The sequence below is a fragment of the Papaver somniferum genome, chromosome 9 (assembly GCF_003573695.1).
Source record: "Papaver somniferum cultivar HN1 chromosome 9, ASM357369v1, whole genome shotgun sequence".
In the NCBI taxonomy this organism is placed as follows: domain Eukaryota; kingdom Viridiplantae; phylum Streptophyta; class Magnoliopsida; order Ranunculales; family Papaveraceae; genus Papaver; species Papaver somniferum.
In genome coordinates, this window is record NC_039366.1 from 6158915 (window position 1) to 6175205 (window position 16291).

Genomic DNA, 16291 nt, shown 5'->3' on the forward strand with positions numbered 1-16291 from the left:
GGTAAAAAAAATTCAAAGTGCTTTTGGAGAGAAACACCTTCATTTTAGGCCTGCTTTTAAAACCTACTAAGTACTAGCTTTTAAAAGATGAAAAAGCAGAGGCTGTGGACCCACATAATTTGATTTAATTGATTCTCTATTTTAATCTTGTTATTTTATTATAAAGACATGTTTTTCCATTGAATATTGTATACTTATCATTATGATTCTAATTTCTATTTTATTTATCTATTTTTAATTTTAAAATAATAATTAAAATATAATAATATTTTCTTAAGAAAACATAATCATAATTTTTTTATTAAATAATAACAATAATTGTATAAAATAAATAAAATAATAAAATAAATATTACTTATATTTTATTAAATATATTTTAATTTTTTCAATGGAATAAGCAGCTGCTAAATTACCTGTTTGATAATCACACAGTAGAGATGATCCTCCAGATGCGCGTTCCAATAATGGCTGAAGAAAAACTCATATGGAGTTAAACAAAAAATGGAATTTTCACTTTGAAGTCTGCATATAACAGATTACATGAAGACAGTATGGGCTCCATTCAAGTTTCGGAAAATATTCAAAACACAAGCATCAGATGGAAGCAACTGTGAAGTATTAAAACATTGCCAAGAGTCATACACTTTTGGTGGAGTATTAAAACATTGCCAAGAGTCATACACTTTTGGTGGAAATGCTTAACTGACTCCTTACCAACACGAGTTAGATTGTCAAGGAATTGCAGCTATGTGAACCGTATGTGCCCTTTCTGTAAACAGTGGGAGGAATCAACTATGCATGTTCTTTTCTTCTGCCATTTTTCTAGAGCTGTGTGGATGCAAGTTTCTGCTGGAGGTGCAACCATCTTAACAAGCGGTATTACTGAGATTGCCTCTATATTCGAAAGATGGATGATACAAGCTCAACAACAACCAGATCAACTTGCTTGGTTAAATGTGGCCATGATTGTGTCATGGACTATCTGGAATGAGCGATGTGAACTAGTCTTCCAAGACAAACAAGTTGATCCCATTATTACTGCTAGGAAGGCTATAAGCTTCTCTAACTATATTTCGAAGCTGCATTCTGTTCCCCCGAACAGAAATAATGATAGTGGGATGAGTAGAATACACTTACCAACATGGAAACCTCCTGCACATCCTTATTTTACGATTAATTGCGATGCTTCCTTTGATGCACACACAAGACTAACTGGTATTGCATTCATTTTACGTTATTTTGCAGGAAATTGGAGAGGATGCAAACCCAAATGCTATGCAGGAATAAAGTACACCGAACAAGCAGAATGTCTAGCTCTTCTTGATGTTGTCAGCTGGTGTGTGGAGTCTCAGTTATCTCATGTGGTTTTTGAAACGGATTTACAAGGGATTGAAGGATCAAAAAATCTGCCCCAGTCATAGCTTGGGAGAATGAAAGCATTCTGTTAGATGTCATAAAAAAATCTAAAACTTATCCCAAATTGGTAGTGTAATTTCGTTCCTAGGAATTGTAATAAGCCTGCTGAAAAATTAGCAAAGTTCAGCACGAAATTTAGTATTACTTAGGTGTGGCTAGACAAACCACCTAGTATTATCGATAGGTACCTTCTATCTGATTTTGAGAGCATTTCAGTTTAATAATATTCAATCTTTGGCATCAAAAAATATTATGATTTTTTCATTTTAGGTATTTTATTAAAAGAAACTGTCAAATCAAACATCAACAGACGGCAATAATTGTATAGTACTTATATTTTGTTAAATATATTATAATTAAAAATATAATTTATTCTAATTAAAGTGTATTTAAAACTAAATTTTGAAATATGTCTGTTTTCGTCATTAACTACATCATCAGCACTTTAAAATACAAGTTTACCAAACGGAATTTACAGTTTGTTAATTTCACAGTGCTTTTTAAATTATAGTTTACCAAATATCATGCCGATTTATTTCTACAGCACAACAACGCACAACACAACATAATAGAAAAGCAATTTTCTAAACTCACAACAATACCAAACTAGCACTAAGATACGAATAAATCTCAAAGTATAAACACGTGACTCGTGAGATGAAAAACGCCCAACTAAAAAGACTCCCTACGAATAAAAACTCCGTATTTGAAACCTACTTGCTCAGCTTAATCAATGGTGTTGGGTCATGGGCTTCCAAATGAGCCAAGGCCTGTTCCTCTATTTCATCAGTTGTATTTAGAGGTGAGCATGGGATGGTACAGGCTGGTTTTTGCCTCATTCTTATTCAATTCAGTTCACTAAAGATAGCAAATTTGGCATTCAATGAACCGAGGAATGAACGGATTGAGTATGGATAATTCAGATTTAGTTTAGTTAAAATTTATAATAAAGAAATAAAGCAACATAGATGACTTCTTATGGAACCTACACATTTTATAAATATGTCATGGATAAGGACAACAATTCAAGCAAACGTAGATGATTCTAAGAATTATTAAACTATCTATACATTTTCTAAAAACTATATAAATCTGATTAATGTTACAAATATGGATGTCCAACGGATTTTCAAAATTGCATCCGGGCCCAAAACATAATCCGTTGGATTTCAAAAAATCGTGTTTACATCCAATCTATTAGCGAACTGTTTGGGCATCCATCCGTAAAAGTATGGTTGGTCCCGGTTAAATCCGCAGATTACGGGTCAAATGCTCACCCCTATTTGTATTGCCCATTTTCTGCACAAGTGCTCCCTTCTCTTTAACAGTGAGAGAAGCAAATCCAAAAGATCAATATGGTATTCTGTGTTGGTATAAAGCTTATGATCATGGCCTAAATTTAGGCTGGCTCGGACGATTTTTTTTTCGGTTGCTCTTGTTTCATCTATTAGACATTCCTGTAACCAAAATGATGGCTGCGACAACCTATACATTTCAGTGCGACCAGACTCAACTATATTAGTTCTATCACTCGCCGCACATCCTTGATCATCTACATGCCTAGCATATTCTAGTCGACGCACCTTCTAGATCATCTACGTGACTAACATATTCTAGGTTCCAAAATTTTCGTCATTGATACGTCCATATAATTCAAAACAGTAACAAAATTAGAGTACATGTTACTAGGTGCACAATGGACCCTCCTGGCTGTGTCCTAAAACTCCGACGCAGTGGTGTTGAGGTTCATTGCCTATTGCATCTCAAATTTTGGCCTCATGACGACTGTTGTCAGTTAGTTCTAAAATGAAACAAATATGAGCAGCAAGTTTCACCCTCAAAACAAAAATTAACAATGGTGATTTCAGTTTTAGTGTTTTGGAAAAGTTTAATTGCATTAAATGAAAGAGAGAGTGCATATACCAAACCTATGAAAATAGATAAGAAGTAGTACTAAATTAAGTTTTTTTTAAATTAATAAACTACGTACTAGTGCCAAATTAAAGTCATCATGCCATTACATCAAATTAAAAACTTAAATTGAAGATAACGAAGTTTTGTAACTAAGAAACTACCAGTTCTCTCAATACTTTTTCTGTCTTGGTGGGCTTGTGGATTTAGCGGTAACTCAAGGGGCCAACTTCACCTTATCAACATAAAGTAAACGGTCATACACGTCCATGTGATAAATATGCTGCCGTGGATCGGTCTTTGATGCATCTCCATGGTACTGTCGGAAATAAAATTTACAAAGAAATTAAATTAGTGAAAATTACTAACTGCTTTGGTGTGAACTCTTGAGTGAGAGATATGGGGCTTGATTTTTGAGAAATAAATGATTATTGGAACAGGGAACATATGGAGCATGCTAATGATAAGCAGAAGAGAGATCTAAATTATCTAAGTTTGGTTCTGGTTTAATTTTTCAACTAATGCAAATCATTTTTAGAAGAGTAAATGATATCTTGAAATATATGAAAATGGCATTATTAAACGATTCTAGCTAGTAATATATCATGTGATTATGAAGGATGCTTAGTTAAGAAAACAGATAATATGGGAGATTAGAGACAAAGTGTTTTCTTACGTAAAAGATTCCGACATACTCATCACATCTACAAATGAGAGCCACATTCTTGACATTCACCTTCCTAACCGGGCAATGAAACTGGTAGACAGTTTCGTCAACCCTTAAGGGTCCAACCCTGTACATATTTGATGAAACGGATACTATTATTAGTTAGGCTACAACCATTTTTATTTTTTCCCTTCAGAAAGATCAATACATTAAATTTAGAAGGAAAAAAAAGAGCTAATCAACATAAAAGCATCTTACGTTTGATTTGCCATCCTTATGACCGTGCCTGGGCTGTGAATGAAAAGCTGTTCCTGCAAATTTTTTTGGTATCAGTACTTATTACCGAAAATCAACTGCCAGTGAAATACTTATTAGTGAACATCAACTACTAAGGAAGCATTAGATAATTACATCAAGAACTAGCGCATCGGCTTCCCTGACAATAGGAATTCTACAATTGTTGCAAACATAGTTTGGATTTTGAGCCATCTTGTAGTGAAGATTGATTCAACTCTCTGCTCTTGTTTTCCTTCTCTTCTCTCTACTCTTGATACTTGTTGCAAGCAAGTCTTTACCTTTTCAACAGCTTCTTATATAGCAAACAACCAACTTCAAATCAGCCTGTTGTTTCACGCACAATGCACTAGGAAGTGCATAACAAATTCGGTTAAAAACTCTCGCCAACTCTATGCATGAAAACTCAAAATGAGAAACAAATGACACCTTGGTCAATAGGGCCATTATTTAGTCAGGATTTTCAAATCCAAGGCACGCTTGTGACAGATGATCACATCTACATGACTCAATCTGAATTGACCTAGTCAAAAAACTATCCTAAAACATTCTTAATATATCTTATTTTATTTGTCTTTTTCTTTTTCCTTTTTGAAAGCAAGGGTAATATTTTATTAAAGAAAAAAAATTAGTTACAATGCTTAAGTCCAGCACTTAATTCCAGACCACCAGAATGCATCTGCCTCACACAATAAATACAGCACTCCAATTAAAAATCTGATCATTGAGGATGCTTAATCTAAACCATTTCTTGACAGACTGAAAAATAAACCTCTTGATCTCTATAATGGCCATCTCTTTTGTCAAACAACAATATCAAAACAATTGCAAAAGGGATAACCATACAAAACTTTCCCATTAAGAGCTCTGGTTGGGGCTGCATCCCATTTCTCCAATACATTATTAATGCATGTCCATTTCTCATGAAAAGGAAGGCCCTCTAGTCAAGTGTGATGTAATGAATTATGTGCATTGCCATCAGGGAATGCCTATTGTGTGAGGGAGTGGGTTTCCTTGTCAATTGTCAGATGCATGTCCTTGGCCAATTAAACGATTCTCAAGCTAAATCCACGAGCCCATACAGATGAAAATGACTGGTTTTATTTTATTTTTCGAGTGAGTCACCGTTCCTTGCTATACTGTCAAGCCAATAAATAGAGAAAATACTTAAGATCCTCCATCGAAGTACATGTATGTACGTACGCTCTTAAGTTATACACGTATAATTCATATATACTTCGAAGAATGGAAGATGTACGTTTGAGTCAACTAGGAGCTTTTCTAGTTGAACGACCGGGGTTTTCATCAAAAATGAGAGGCGATCGAGAGACATCCACTAACTAAACAGACCCACTACTACGAGCAGGTAAAGGGGTGCAAACTAACAACATCTTGTGTTTGTGAATGCTTTATGGGTAAATATAAATGGGAGCAGTTTTGGATGCGAACAATTGAGAAGAAATATTTGGTGAAATCTTTCACACTTATCTTGGTGGAGAATTATCTTATTTATATGAGCTACATTACTCTAAATAGAGTAGATATTACATGAATGAGAATAACAGAAATATTGCACAAATCATGCCTTTGATACATGTCGTACAACTGTGATTGAGGAATGATTCTCTGGTAGCTGGCATGATAAAGAATCAGCGCTAATCAAGCAAATGATATAGGCTTTAATTGCTGTATCCTTAACATCCCCCCTCAATTTGAGCATGAGTTTTCGAATGTTCAACTTGTCTCTGAGGTATTGAAACCTTGGTGAAGCTAGGCCCTTAGTAAAGATGTCTGCAATTTGATCTTTAGAAGAAATAAACTTGACTTCTAATTGGTTGCTAGCCACTCTTTCTCTGACAAAATGGTAGTCAATTTCTATGTGTTTAGTACGTGCATGAAACACCAGATTGACTGTAAGATATGTTGCTCCAAGGTTGTCGCACCATAAAGAAAGAGTAGACATAGGAATTCCTAGTTCTTTGAGCAATGAATGAATCCATACCAGTTCTGATGTAGCTATTTCAATGCCTCGATACTCAGTTTAAGTGCTTGATTTAGACACAGTGCATTGTTTCCTTGCACTCCATGATATCAAATTGCCACCAAAGTAGATACAATATCCACTTGTTGACCTTCTGTCATCTAAATTTCCTGCCCAGTCGCTATCAGAATAAGCATATTGTGATAAATCAGTTGATTTTCGTATTGCCAGACCATATTCAACTGTGCGTTTCAGATAACGAAGAATTCGCTTCACTAATTCCCAATGTTCCTCATACGGATCATGCATATATTGGAAAACTTTTGCAACTGCAACAACAATATCTGGTCGAGTAAGATGAAGGTACTGAAGAGCTCTTACAACACTTCTGTACATGGTTGAATTATCAAACTTGTTGCTGCCGACTCGCAGTATCTTTGTATTGGCTGCAAGAGGAGTACAGACAGGCTTTGCACCATCCATTGTTGTACGTTTAAGCAAATCAGTAATATATTTGCGCTGACTTAGTATGATTGCACCACCTTGTTGAATTACCTCAATACCCAAAAATAATTGAGATTACCCAAATGACGAACTGCAAACTCTGTACTCAGATCATTTATGAGTTTATTGATAAGTTGTGAACCAGAGCCTGTGACTATCATGTCATCGACATAAAAAATTACATAGGTAATACCTTGTTTTGATTGTTGTACAAATAAGGAGGAATCAGCAATCGAGCCCTTGAACCCCAAATCAATCAGATAAGAGCTGAGTTTGGAGTACCACGTACGCGGAGCTTTTTTGAAGCCGTGTATTGACTTATTAAGTTTACACACATATGTTGGTTTCTCAGCATCAACATACCCCGGAGGTTGTTTCATGTAAACTTCTTCTTCAAGCACAACATGAAGAAACGCATTTTGAACATCAAGTTGTTTCATATCCCAATTATGTGTTGCTGCTATAGATAGAACTAATCTTATAGTGCAAGGCTTGATCACGGGGCTGAAAGTTTCACCATAGTCATCACCTGCTTTTTGATGAAAACCATTTGCAACTAGCCGTGATTTTCTTCTGTCCATATCTCCATTTGGTTTCTGCTTAACTCGAAACACCCACTTGGAACCGATGACATTCAATCCATCAACATATGGTACTTTGGTCCATGTACTATTACGTATATGAGCATTGATTTATTCATCCATGGGTGGTATCCAGTTCGTATCTTTGGATGCTTCTGTATATGACTTTGGCTCGAACAAATTATCAGTTTGTAAAGGATGTTTGGTGGCTGCTAAACACAATCTATTGACAGGCTTTATGATGCCATCTTTGGCTCTAGTCACCATATAATGTTTTTGATGTTGCTGTGTTGTTGAACCCAAAATTGTTGTAGAAGTTGTACCAGTATTTGTGTTGCGCTGCGCACTGTCAACAGATGGTTGAACTGAGTATTGCGTAGACGATGATGATGTTGTTGTTTCAGGAGCCACCGTTTGCTCAGCTAGTGGCATGGTCTGCATATGAGACATTGGTAATACAGATAGAGGAGAAGAAGACAATATTCTAGTACATAACTGACTCTGTAGTGTATCGTCTGAAGTTACCTGCTGCTTGGCAGAGAATGGGAAGATGTGCTCTTCAAATTTGACGTGGAGAGAGATATATAAACTATTGGATGAAAGGTGTAAGCACATATAACCTTTGTGAGCACTATTATAGCCTGCAAACACACAAGCTTTTGACCTTGGTTCAAACTTGTTAGAGATATATGGTCGTAAACAAGGATAACACAGACATCAGAAGACTTTTAACATACTGTAATCTGGTAGCTTATGGAAAATTAGTTCCAGAGGAGTCTTGATTTCAGTTTGAGAAGCTGGGAGTCTATTAATTAGATAGCAGGAAGTATAAAAAAAGCTTCTGACTAGTAGGAAGTTGGCATTGAGGCTTGAAACAATAGGGCTAGACCAGACTCTGTGATATGTCTAATGCGACGTACGGCTATGACATTCTGTGCTGAAGTGTGAGGACAAGTAAACCTATGTATTACCCCTGACTCATTGAGAAAAGATGTGAATTTTTTATACTCTCTCCCATTGTCTAATTGAAAAATTTTCATTTTATGCTCGGTTTGGTTTTCTATCATTCTTTTGAACTGAACAAAGATAGGCAAAGCATCAGATTTACGATGAAGTGGATATATCCAGGTGTAATGATAAAAGACATCAAGGAAAAGAATGTAATAATGAAAACCATGTTTAGATAAGTTTGTGGAAACCCATAAATCAGAAACAATCAAGCTCAATAGCTTGTCAATAACAGTAGTACTACTAGAAAAGGGGAGTTTACGACTCTTGCTAACATGACAAGAATGACAGAATTGAAACTCTTTATTTCAAACTGGAAGGGAAGACTGCTTAACAACTTTAAGAACTGTTTTGAGCATCGGATGTCCTAGACGTTTATGCCAAATAGGGATAGTTTCTGCAACATAGGTAGATGGATTGGATTGTTGTATCTCTCTCACTCCATCAAAGATGTAGAGTTCATTCTTACTCCTGACTCGCAGCAATATTTTCCTCGTGTGGATATCCTTTACAACAAAGAAATTAGAGCGAAACTCAAAGCATACAAAATTGTCTTTGCAAAACTGTGAAACTGATAACAAATTGACTTTTATTTGAGGAACATGAAGTATGTTATTTAGATTGAAAGAGCGGCTATTGATTTTGAAAGAAGCTTTACGAATATTCTCGATTGGCAGTGCATTACCATTACCAACATGGACACGTTCAGTGCCATCATATTCATGACGAACATTCAGATTGTTGAGATTTGCAGTGAGATGGTGAGTAGCACCAGTATCAATTATCTACTGATGTCAACACCTTCTCCTGGTAATGCAAGATAAGAAGCTTGTCTAGGCTTTCTAGGAACAAAATCCTGTTTGAAGCGAAACCAGCAATGTAGAGCATCATGCTTCTTACGGCCACATATCTGACATGGTCCTTCACCCTGATTAGTTTGAGGTTGGTTCCTTCTTTGTTCTGGTCGATTTGGTGGTCGATTAGGTGGATGGTTTCTTCTCTGATCCGACCTCTGAAAAGGTCTAGCATTTGAGGATGCAGTGGCAGGTCCAGAAAGTGTATAGAAATTGATGTGATGGAAACGGGCCTACAGTAATACCGCAAGTGCACGGTCGTCAGTTGTAGCTCGTGCAAGTACGGGTCGATCCACAGAGATCGGGTGTGTTTCGGAAATGTATCTTAGCTAATTGGGTTCCTAGATTTGCTTTAGGCTTAGAAGCCCTTTGGAAGTGTTGGGCTTAATGTACTATTGGGTTTGAATGCCCTTTGAATGGATTGGGCTTAGTGGGTTTGTAAACATAAAATGAACTGAGCTTCGGCTCAGTTGTCTTTAAAGTGCAAATGGGCTTTGGTTTTGGGAAACTGGTTTGAGCCTTGGGCTCAATAGTTCCACTATGACTTGGGCTTAAAAGTTCAATAGGCTTAGGCCTTAACAGTGAATTTGACTTGGGCCTTAATGAACTGGGCTTTGGTTTTGGTCTTACAGTTGGGCTCAAATTATGTTCTGGGCTTTTGGAAATGAACTTTGAGGCTTGAGTTGGTTAGGCCTTTAGCCTTTGGTTTCACAGAAGTGGAATTGGGCTCAGGAGTGAAATGAGCCTTGGAGCAAAGCAAACAGCAGCTGCAGGAGTAACAGCAGCAGCACTAGGTAGCAGGCCTAGCAGCAGCAGAGGCCAGAGGGGAGGCAGTGCAGCAGCTGCAGGAGAAAGAAAGGCAGCAGCAGCAGAATGGAGCTGCAGCAGGAGAAGAAATGGCAGCAGCAGCACTTTGGCAGAGCAGCAGGCACCAGCAGTAGCAAAATAGCACAAGGCCAAGAAGAGAGAAAAACAATGCAGCAGCACAAGTGCTGCGCAGCAAAGAATGCAACAACAGGGCAGAAGAGCAAAAGCAATAGGACAAAGTGACAGAACACCTCAACTATAAGCAAAGAACAATGTAAATTAGCAAAGGGAAAGAACACAGCAACAACAATCAGAAATCAGTGCAAGGTGAACCAAGGCCTAAGGCCAAGGGCAGTGATGTGAAGAAAATAGCAAATGAAAGAAAGAAAACAGTGAACAATGGAATGATTCTAAACATGAAAAAGAGCAAAACAAATCAGTGAAGACAAGAAGATGAATTCAACTGATCATGCCAATTCTTCCTTACAGCAGGTAAAGGTAAGGTTCAAGTCTGCCTTTTACCTAAGGTGTTTCACCAATGGATAGTTGAATCACAACTAATGTGTCAATCCTAAGCACTAAATGTCTGACTAAAGCACAATTAGTCAAAGAATCTGACAATGTCAATAAGGTATGAGTTGTGGTAATATCACATAGTTTTATCCTAACTACAAAGCATACATGATATGCACTGTGAGAGTAAAATGTGGCTTACCTTGATTCAATTTTATCCTAGAACATTTCACACATCTAAGAATGACATGAACAAGACACTAACAGGAACAATTGAAAATTGCACATTGCACATTAACAGTAACAACTACAAATGAACAGAAGCATTAAACTAACAACACACATCAAACAATTACATGGTGGTGAATTAATACTAACAGAACTAACATTTAACAGAACTAGCATGGCATTAACAAAACACATTAACAGAACTAACATTTAACAGTGGATAAGAGCAAAATATGAACTGACAAGGAAATTAACAGGACTTGGAAGTCCTGGATGTTTGCTAACCAAAACATGAAAATTACACACACCCCATAGCATCTATTTATACATACAGACCCAAATTCCCTAAAATATCCTAATTCCCCCAAAATTAGGGTTTGTTCTTCCCCAAATTGCAACAGTTAAAATTAGCTCACCTAAACGTCCAATTGATGCCGACCCATCCCTTCTCTGACTCCCCTGAGTCACTCCATGCCTTCAATTACGTATTTCTACCCTTCCTATTTTATTGATTTCTTCCCTAGGTTTTCAGAGAGAAATTAGAGGAGAAATCTATACAATAGGAGGCTAGAACAAAGGGGGTAATGATGGTGGAGGATAGGTGTGATGATGGTGGAGGTGTGGTGGTGAAGCGGCAGTTGCAGAGGTGGTGTTCTGGTGGTGGTGTACGGCAGTTGCAGGTGGTTCTGTGGAGAAGATGGTGGAGAGGGTATGGCTCGACTGAATGGGGTAGGGGGTGCGTTTGGTTTAGGTAGATGGGCTCAGGCACTAGGGTGTTAGGCGGATCCATCGAGTTTGATGTTTGGAGAATCTCGACCGTGGGATGCGATGATGATTGGTAGATCGGACGGTGATGCGGAGACAAGCGATGAGCGACCGTTGGATTATATGATACAACAAAATGAACGGTACTTGATGGAGTTAGGTACTGTAGTGTTAGGCGGGTATCAAACTTCGATGCGCAGCAAGGAGCGACCGTTGGATTCAACTACCATCTAATCTGAAGGCTTGGAATTTCAGCGCTGTGGTGCTTGGCAGAGACATCAGATTTTGATGCTCAGCAAGGAGCGACCGTCGGATGCTTCTGAGAAATGATCTGATGGCTGAGAACGGAGGCGCTTTTGTGTGTAGAAAATGAGGTTGTGCGCACCATTCTTCGCGGCTTCCTTGCGTAATTTCTCCCGGCTTTTCACTACTTTTCTGCTCTTTTCGCTCCGCGACTCATCCGAACTTTATTTACTACCTAAAAATGCAAAATTAATTAATAAAAATATTTATTCTTGAAAACAATGAAAATACAGAATATGGGATAAAATGTAGAATTAATGCATAAAAGATGAGTTAAAATGCCAACAAAAAGGGATAAATATATACAATATTTGGCACTCATCAAATACCCCCAAACCTGAATTTTACTTGTCCTCAAGTAAAACAAAACTAAGGAAATCCTAACTATACCACTGTCGCTGGTCTCTCGAATGCATTTAGCGTATGCACTAAGCCTTTTAAACCACTAAGTGTCCCTAGTGGACGAGTTGAAGTCTCGTGAAGGTTTACCAGAGGTGTGCCTACAAAACCTAAGGACAAAATATAAGCTCATATTCCATCAAATGTGACATGTGCAAAACAGTTTAAGCTCACAGCAAAATGGAGATGTCAATCTAGCTATCGAAGGCACAATCCTAGCACTGATAACAAATAAGGACATGTGATAAGAGTGTAAAGTGTATCTACACATGTGTAAAGAAAGATCTGAAGTCATGACTACTAATCACCAAGAGATAGTTTCTCAGGCTAAGAACTGAGGTCGAAATCTAGCTAGCTGTCCGGACTTTACGAGAATTGTGAATGAGTTGGAGGTATTTCACAATTTCTCGCGTTGTACATCAATGGCATACACCCTCCTTGCTTATTACAACGAAACAACAAAAGATGACTATTTACATGACTCTTATTTACATTGACAAATCTCTTTTATTTTTGGAACAAGAGATGATGGAATTGATAAATACTTGATTTTTTTGGTATTTTTCTGATATTTTTTTTTGAATATATACATCGTTTTTTTTTTTTTTTTTTTTTTTTTTTTTTTTTTGATAAGAAAGAACACTTTTGATACATAACAAAAGAAACAAAAATTACATGACACTTTGCAAGAGGTAGCCCTTTTTGATGCACCCAGTTAAATTCGATGGTTGTCTTTCTTAATGTAACCTCCATCTTCTATCCCAACCAACCAAAGAAAGCTAGTCCAGTTTCGTTCAGTATTCTAAAGTGATTGGCAATCGTGACTTCCTATCCAACACCTTGAAGATCGAGGCCATACATGTATTGGTAGATCGTGCGCGTGCAAATTTCTTATCACTATGTGAATTGTGCTAGAATCAGGGTGCCTAAATATCTAGACTAAGACTCCTAATAATACATATTTGCACAAGAGTCAACATTTCAAGGTAAATGAGCTCCATTTTTTATGATTTTTTTTTTTTTTTTTTTTTTTTTTTTTAATTTTTTTGGAATTTTTCAATTTTTTCAAAAAGAAGGAGTTCGTTTTCAATTATCATATTATCTGGTATCTACTCTATACCCCCAAACCTAAACTAAACATTGTCCTCAATGTTTCAAAATATGGAAAGAATTAAAATGCAACATATGGAAAGGGACATGCTGAGTAGAGTAAAAGGAGAGAGAATACCCGATTTCGGCGAAAGCAGAATTAAAACTCCGTTATTCAAGGCAAAAATCCAACATATTTCAGCCGAGATCATATTGGATTAGCAAAATATATACAAAAGGAACAAAAGGGTTTTTTAAAATTTTATCTACTGGATTATATACAAAAATTCACCATACACTAACAATCTAAAGAGTTGAGGATCAACCCAAAAGACGAAGTGTAGACATTTCAACAGCTTCACACAATAATAACGGAAAGAAACGCAAGTGAAACTGTGAAACAAAATGAGCTACCCCCAAACCTGGATTTTACAGAAGATATAGTTTTGAAAACAAAATCGCGCAGTTTTGGGGGTTCATCATGCAAAAGGTCTAGCTCGAAATGAACTGTGCTAGGGACGGGCAAACATGCAATTTCCAACTGTGGTTCCTCAAATGTATTATATTTGGAAGCAAAATAGTCCAAGAGGACTTGGGAAGCACACAGTTCCAAACCTAGGTTAGGAATTTTCAGAAAAATTGGTTTTACAATATTGGTACAAACCAAATCTAGGTTGGGTGGAAGGCCAACAGATTGTGACTCATGTAGGAGAATAGGCATATCATTATCAATCAAATCAAAATCTCCTAAATCATCTACACATGTCACATCATGCTCACAATCAAATCAATTAGCAAGTTCACACACATCAGAATCAACATCATCAACAAATTCATTCTCATGCATCGGCAAATCAGGAGAAATATCACAATGTGACCTAGGTAGAGAATCAGACACATCAAATATATTTTCATGCATATTAGTGTCTACAGAAGATTCAACTATTCCTATGTCATGTCATCTTCACAGAATAATTGTACGAATCCCATGTCAATATCAAAATCATATGAATTACAATGAGTATTAGAAAGAACAACATTCATGAAGGTCGAGGGCGAGAAGCCATATGTTATTGAACCAACAGGTTCCACAATATTTTCATGTTCTTCTAACATATCATCATAATCATCATAATCATCATCATGGTAGCATGCATATTGGTCCTCATTAAAAGTGGTGGTGTCATTAGTCGATTCATGTTCCTCTAAATTAGGTTCATATCAACATTTACATGAAGGGACTAGACACTTCATTAGGGACAACATACATTTCCTCATGAATTTCCTCCTTTTGTAGGTGAAGCAAAATCTGATCTAAATGTGCTGAATTCGTGATGTAGATCTATCGAAGTTTTGCTCACTGAGTCTGAAAGCTTCTGTGTGGAGTCTAAATTCATGGGAGTACAAAATTCTTCATGTTCAAATTGTGGTGAATGGTACATGTGTGCATGGTCATTAGGGTTTACAAAAATTGATCGCAACCCTCAAAGGATTGATTATGGTCCCAATGACTACCATTCTCACAATTCATGGGCATTTCATACCTTGGATTTTCTCTAGATTGCCTAAAATTATGCAAAATATGACAATTCTCAACAGGGTGGTCTAAACTACCACATGCGGGACATGCATAGATTTCAGGTTGCCTAAGAAAATTAGATGTGACAGATTCCTCATGTGATTGCATTTCTAAAGCTGTGATTCGAGCTTCTATTGATCCATAAGTGATGATTGTGAGTGAGGCACTAGCAAAATGTTCATTTTCACGTTGTGGCGAATGATGCATGTATGAATAGTCATTAGGGTTCATGTATTGCGGCTCGGGACTTTGAAAATGTCCATAATAATTCCTATGACTATTGACATCATGGTCCGTGGAAGGTTCATAACGTGGCAGTGCCCATAAGCATTCTCTAAGAGTTTTATTTCCATCCCCAGGAGCATACCAAAATCCAGACATGATTGGCTCAAAAGCTAAGTACTATGTTACAAAGCTCAGAATTTGGTTTTTAAAGGGTTTGGATTTTTGGGAAAATTTTGGTTTGGTGGGAGACATTGAAAATTTGGTTTAAAATGGGAGTAAAAATTTGGTTTAAGATGGGAGTATAAAAATTTGGTTTTAAAATGGGAGCAATAAAATTTTTTTTTTTTTTTTTTTTTTTTTTAAAAAAAAAAAAAATAAAATAGAATAAATTTGGTTTTTGAAATTGGGAGCAAGCCCACTGTTGGTCCTCTAATGGAATGGGAGGAAGGCTGCGGCCCACGAAACACTAAGTTTTAATTTTGAAAGTTTAATTTGGCCTAGTTGGTTAAGGCCCGACGTTTGTTTTAAAACTTTGGTTTCGAGGTCCACTCTTGAGTGGAAACAAGCCCACAATCGGTTACAAGCTCAGCTGGGTTTAAACCCAGAGTCCAAAATACAAGTCCAATGAAAGAATTTAAACAAGCCCACACAAAATAAATACAAGCCCACAAATTAAACAACAAGCCCACAAATAAATTATTACAAACCCAAAATAGAAAAATAAAAAGCCCAAAAAAATTGGGTTAATTATTACAAGCCCACAATAAAAAATTTGGAAGCCCACAGGTTGGGTTCTCTCAATTGAATGGGTTTAGGCTTACCTTTGTAGCACAGCCCAGCTGCTCTGATATTGTTGCAAAAACCCAGTTGGGTTTTGGTTCTTTTCCTTGGTGGCGTCCCAGCAGAGGAAAAACAGGTTCAGAATCAGCAAGTCCAACAGCAAATGAAATGAAGCAGATGCAGATGCAAATGCTATGAAATGAAATGTAAAATAGCTAAAAACACAGATAAAAACACAGCACCAATCCCCGGCAGCGGCGCCAAAAACTTGGCAGGTCCAGAAAGTGTATAGAAATTGATGTGATGGAAACGGGCCTACAGTAATACCGCAAGTGCACGGTCGTCAGTTGTAGCTCGTGCAAGTACGGGTCGATCCACAGAGATCGG

General features: G+C 37.0%; 3 protein-coding genes across 4 annotated transcripts; 1 reads left to right on the forward strand and 2 right to left on the reverse strand.

Annotated features, from left to right (window-relative positions):
• The first annotated feature begins 794 nt into the window (after positions 1–794).
• LOC113311234 lies at positions 795–1421 on the forward strand. The gene has a single exon (XM_026560077.1). The coding sequence runs from the start codon at positions 795–797 to the stop codon at positions 1419–1421; it is 627 nt and encodes a 208-aa protein (XP_026415862.1).
• Positions 1422–3404: 1983 nt separating this feature from the next.
• LOC113309365 lies at positions 3405–4545 on the reverse strand. 2 transcript variants are annotated; one of them, XM_026557782.1, is made up of 4 exons: positions 4406–4545; positions 4253–4299; positions 4004–4121; positions 3405–3646 (listed from the first exon to the last, which is right to left on the reverse strand). In XM_026557782.1, exons 1-4 carry the CDS (start codon positions 4481–4483, stop codon positions 3545–3547), a joined length of 345 nt encoding a protein of 114 aa, XP_026413567.1. In that variant the 5' UTR covers positions 4484–4545; the 3' UTR covers positions 3405–3544. The 2 variants fall into 2 exon arrangements, with proteins under 2 accessions (XP_026413567.1, XP_026413566.1); XM_026557781.1 differs by having other exon boundaries at positions 4253–4305.
• Positions 4546–6329: 1784 nt separating this feature from the next.
• On the reverse strand, positions 6330–6752 carry LOC113311235 (uncharacterized mitochondrial protein AtMg00810-like). The gene has a single exon (XM_026560078.1). It carries the CDS (start codon positions 6750–6752, stop codon positions 6330–6332), a length of 423 nt encoding a protein of 140 aa, XP_026415863.1.
• Positions 6753–16291: the final 9539 nt, after the last annotated feature.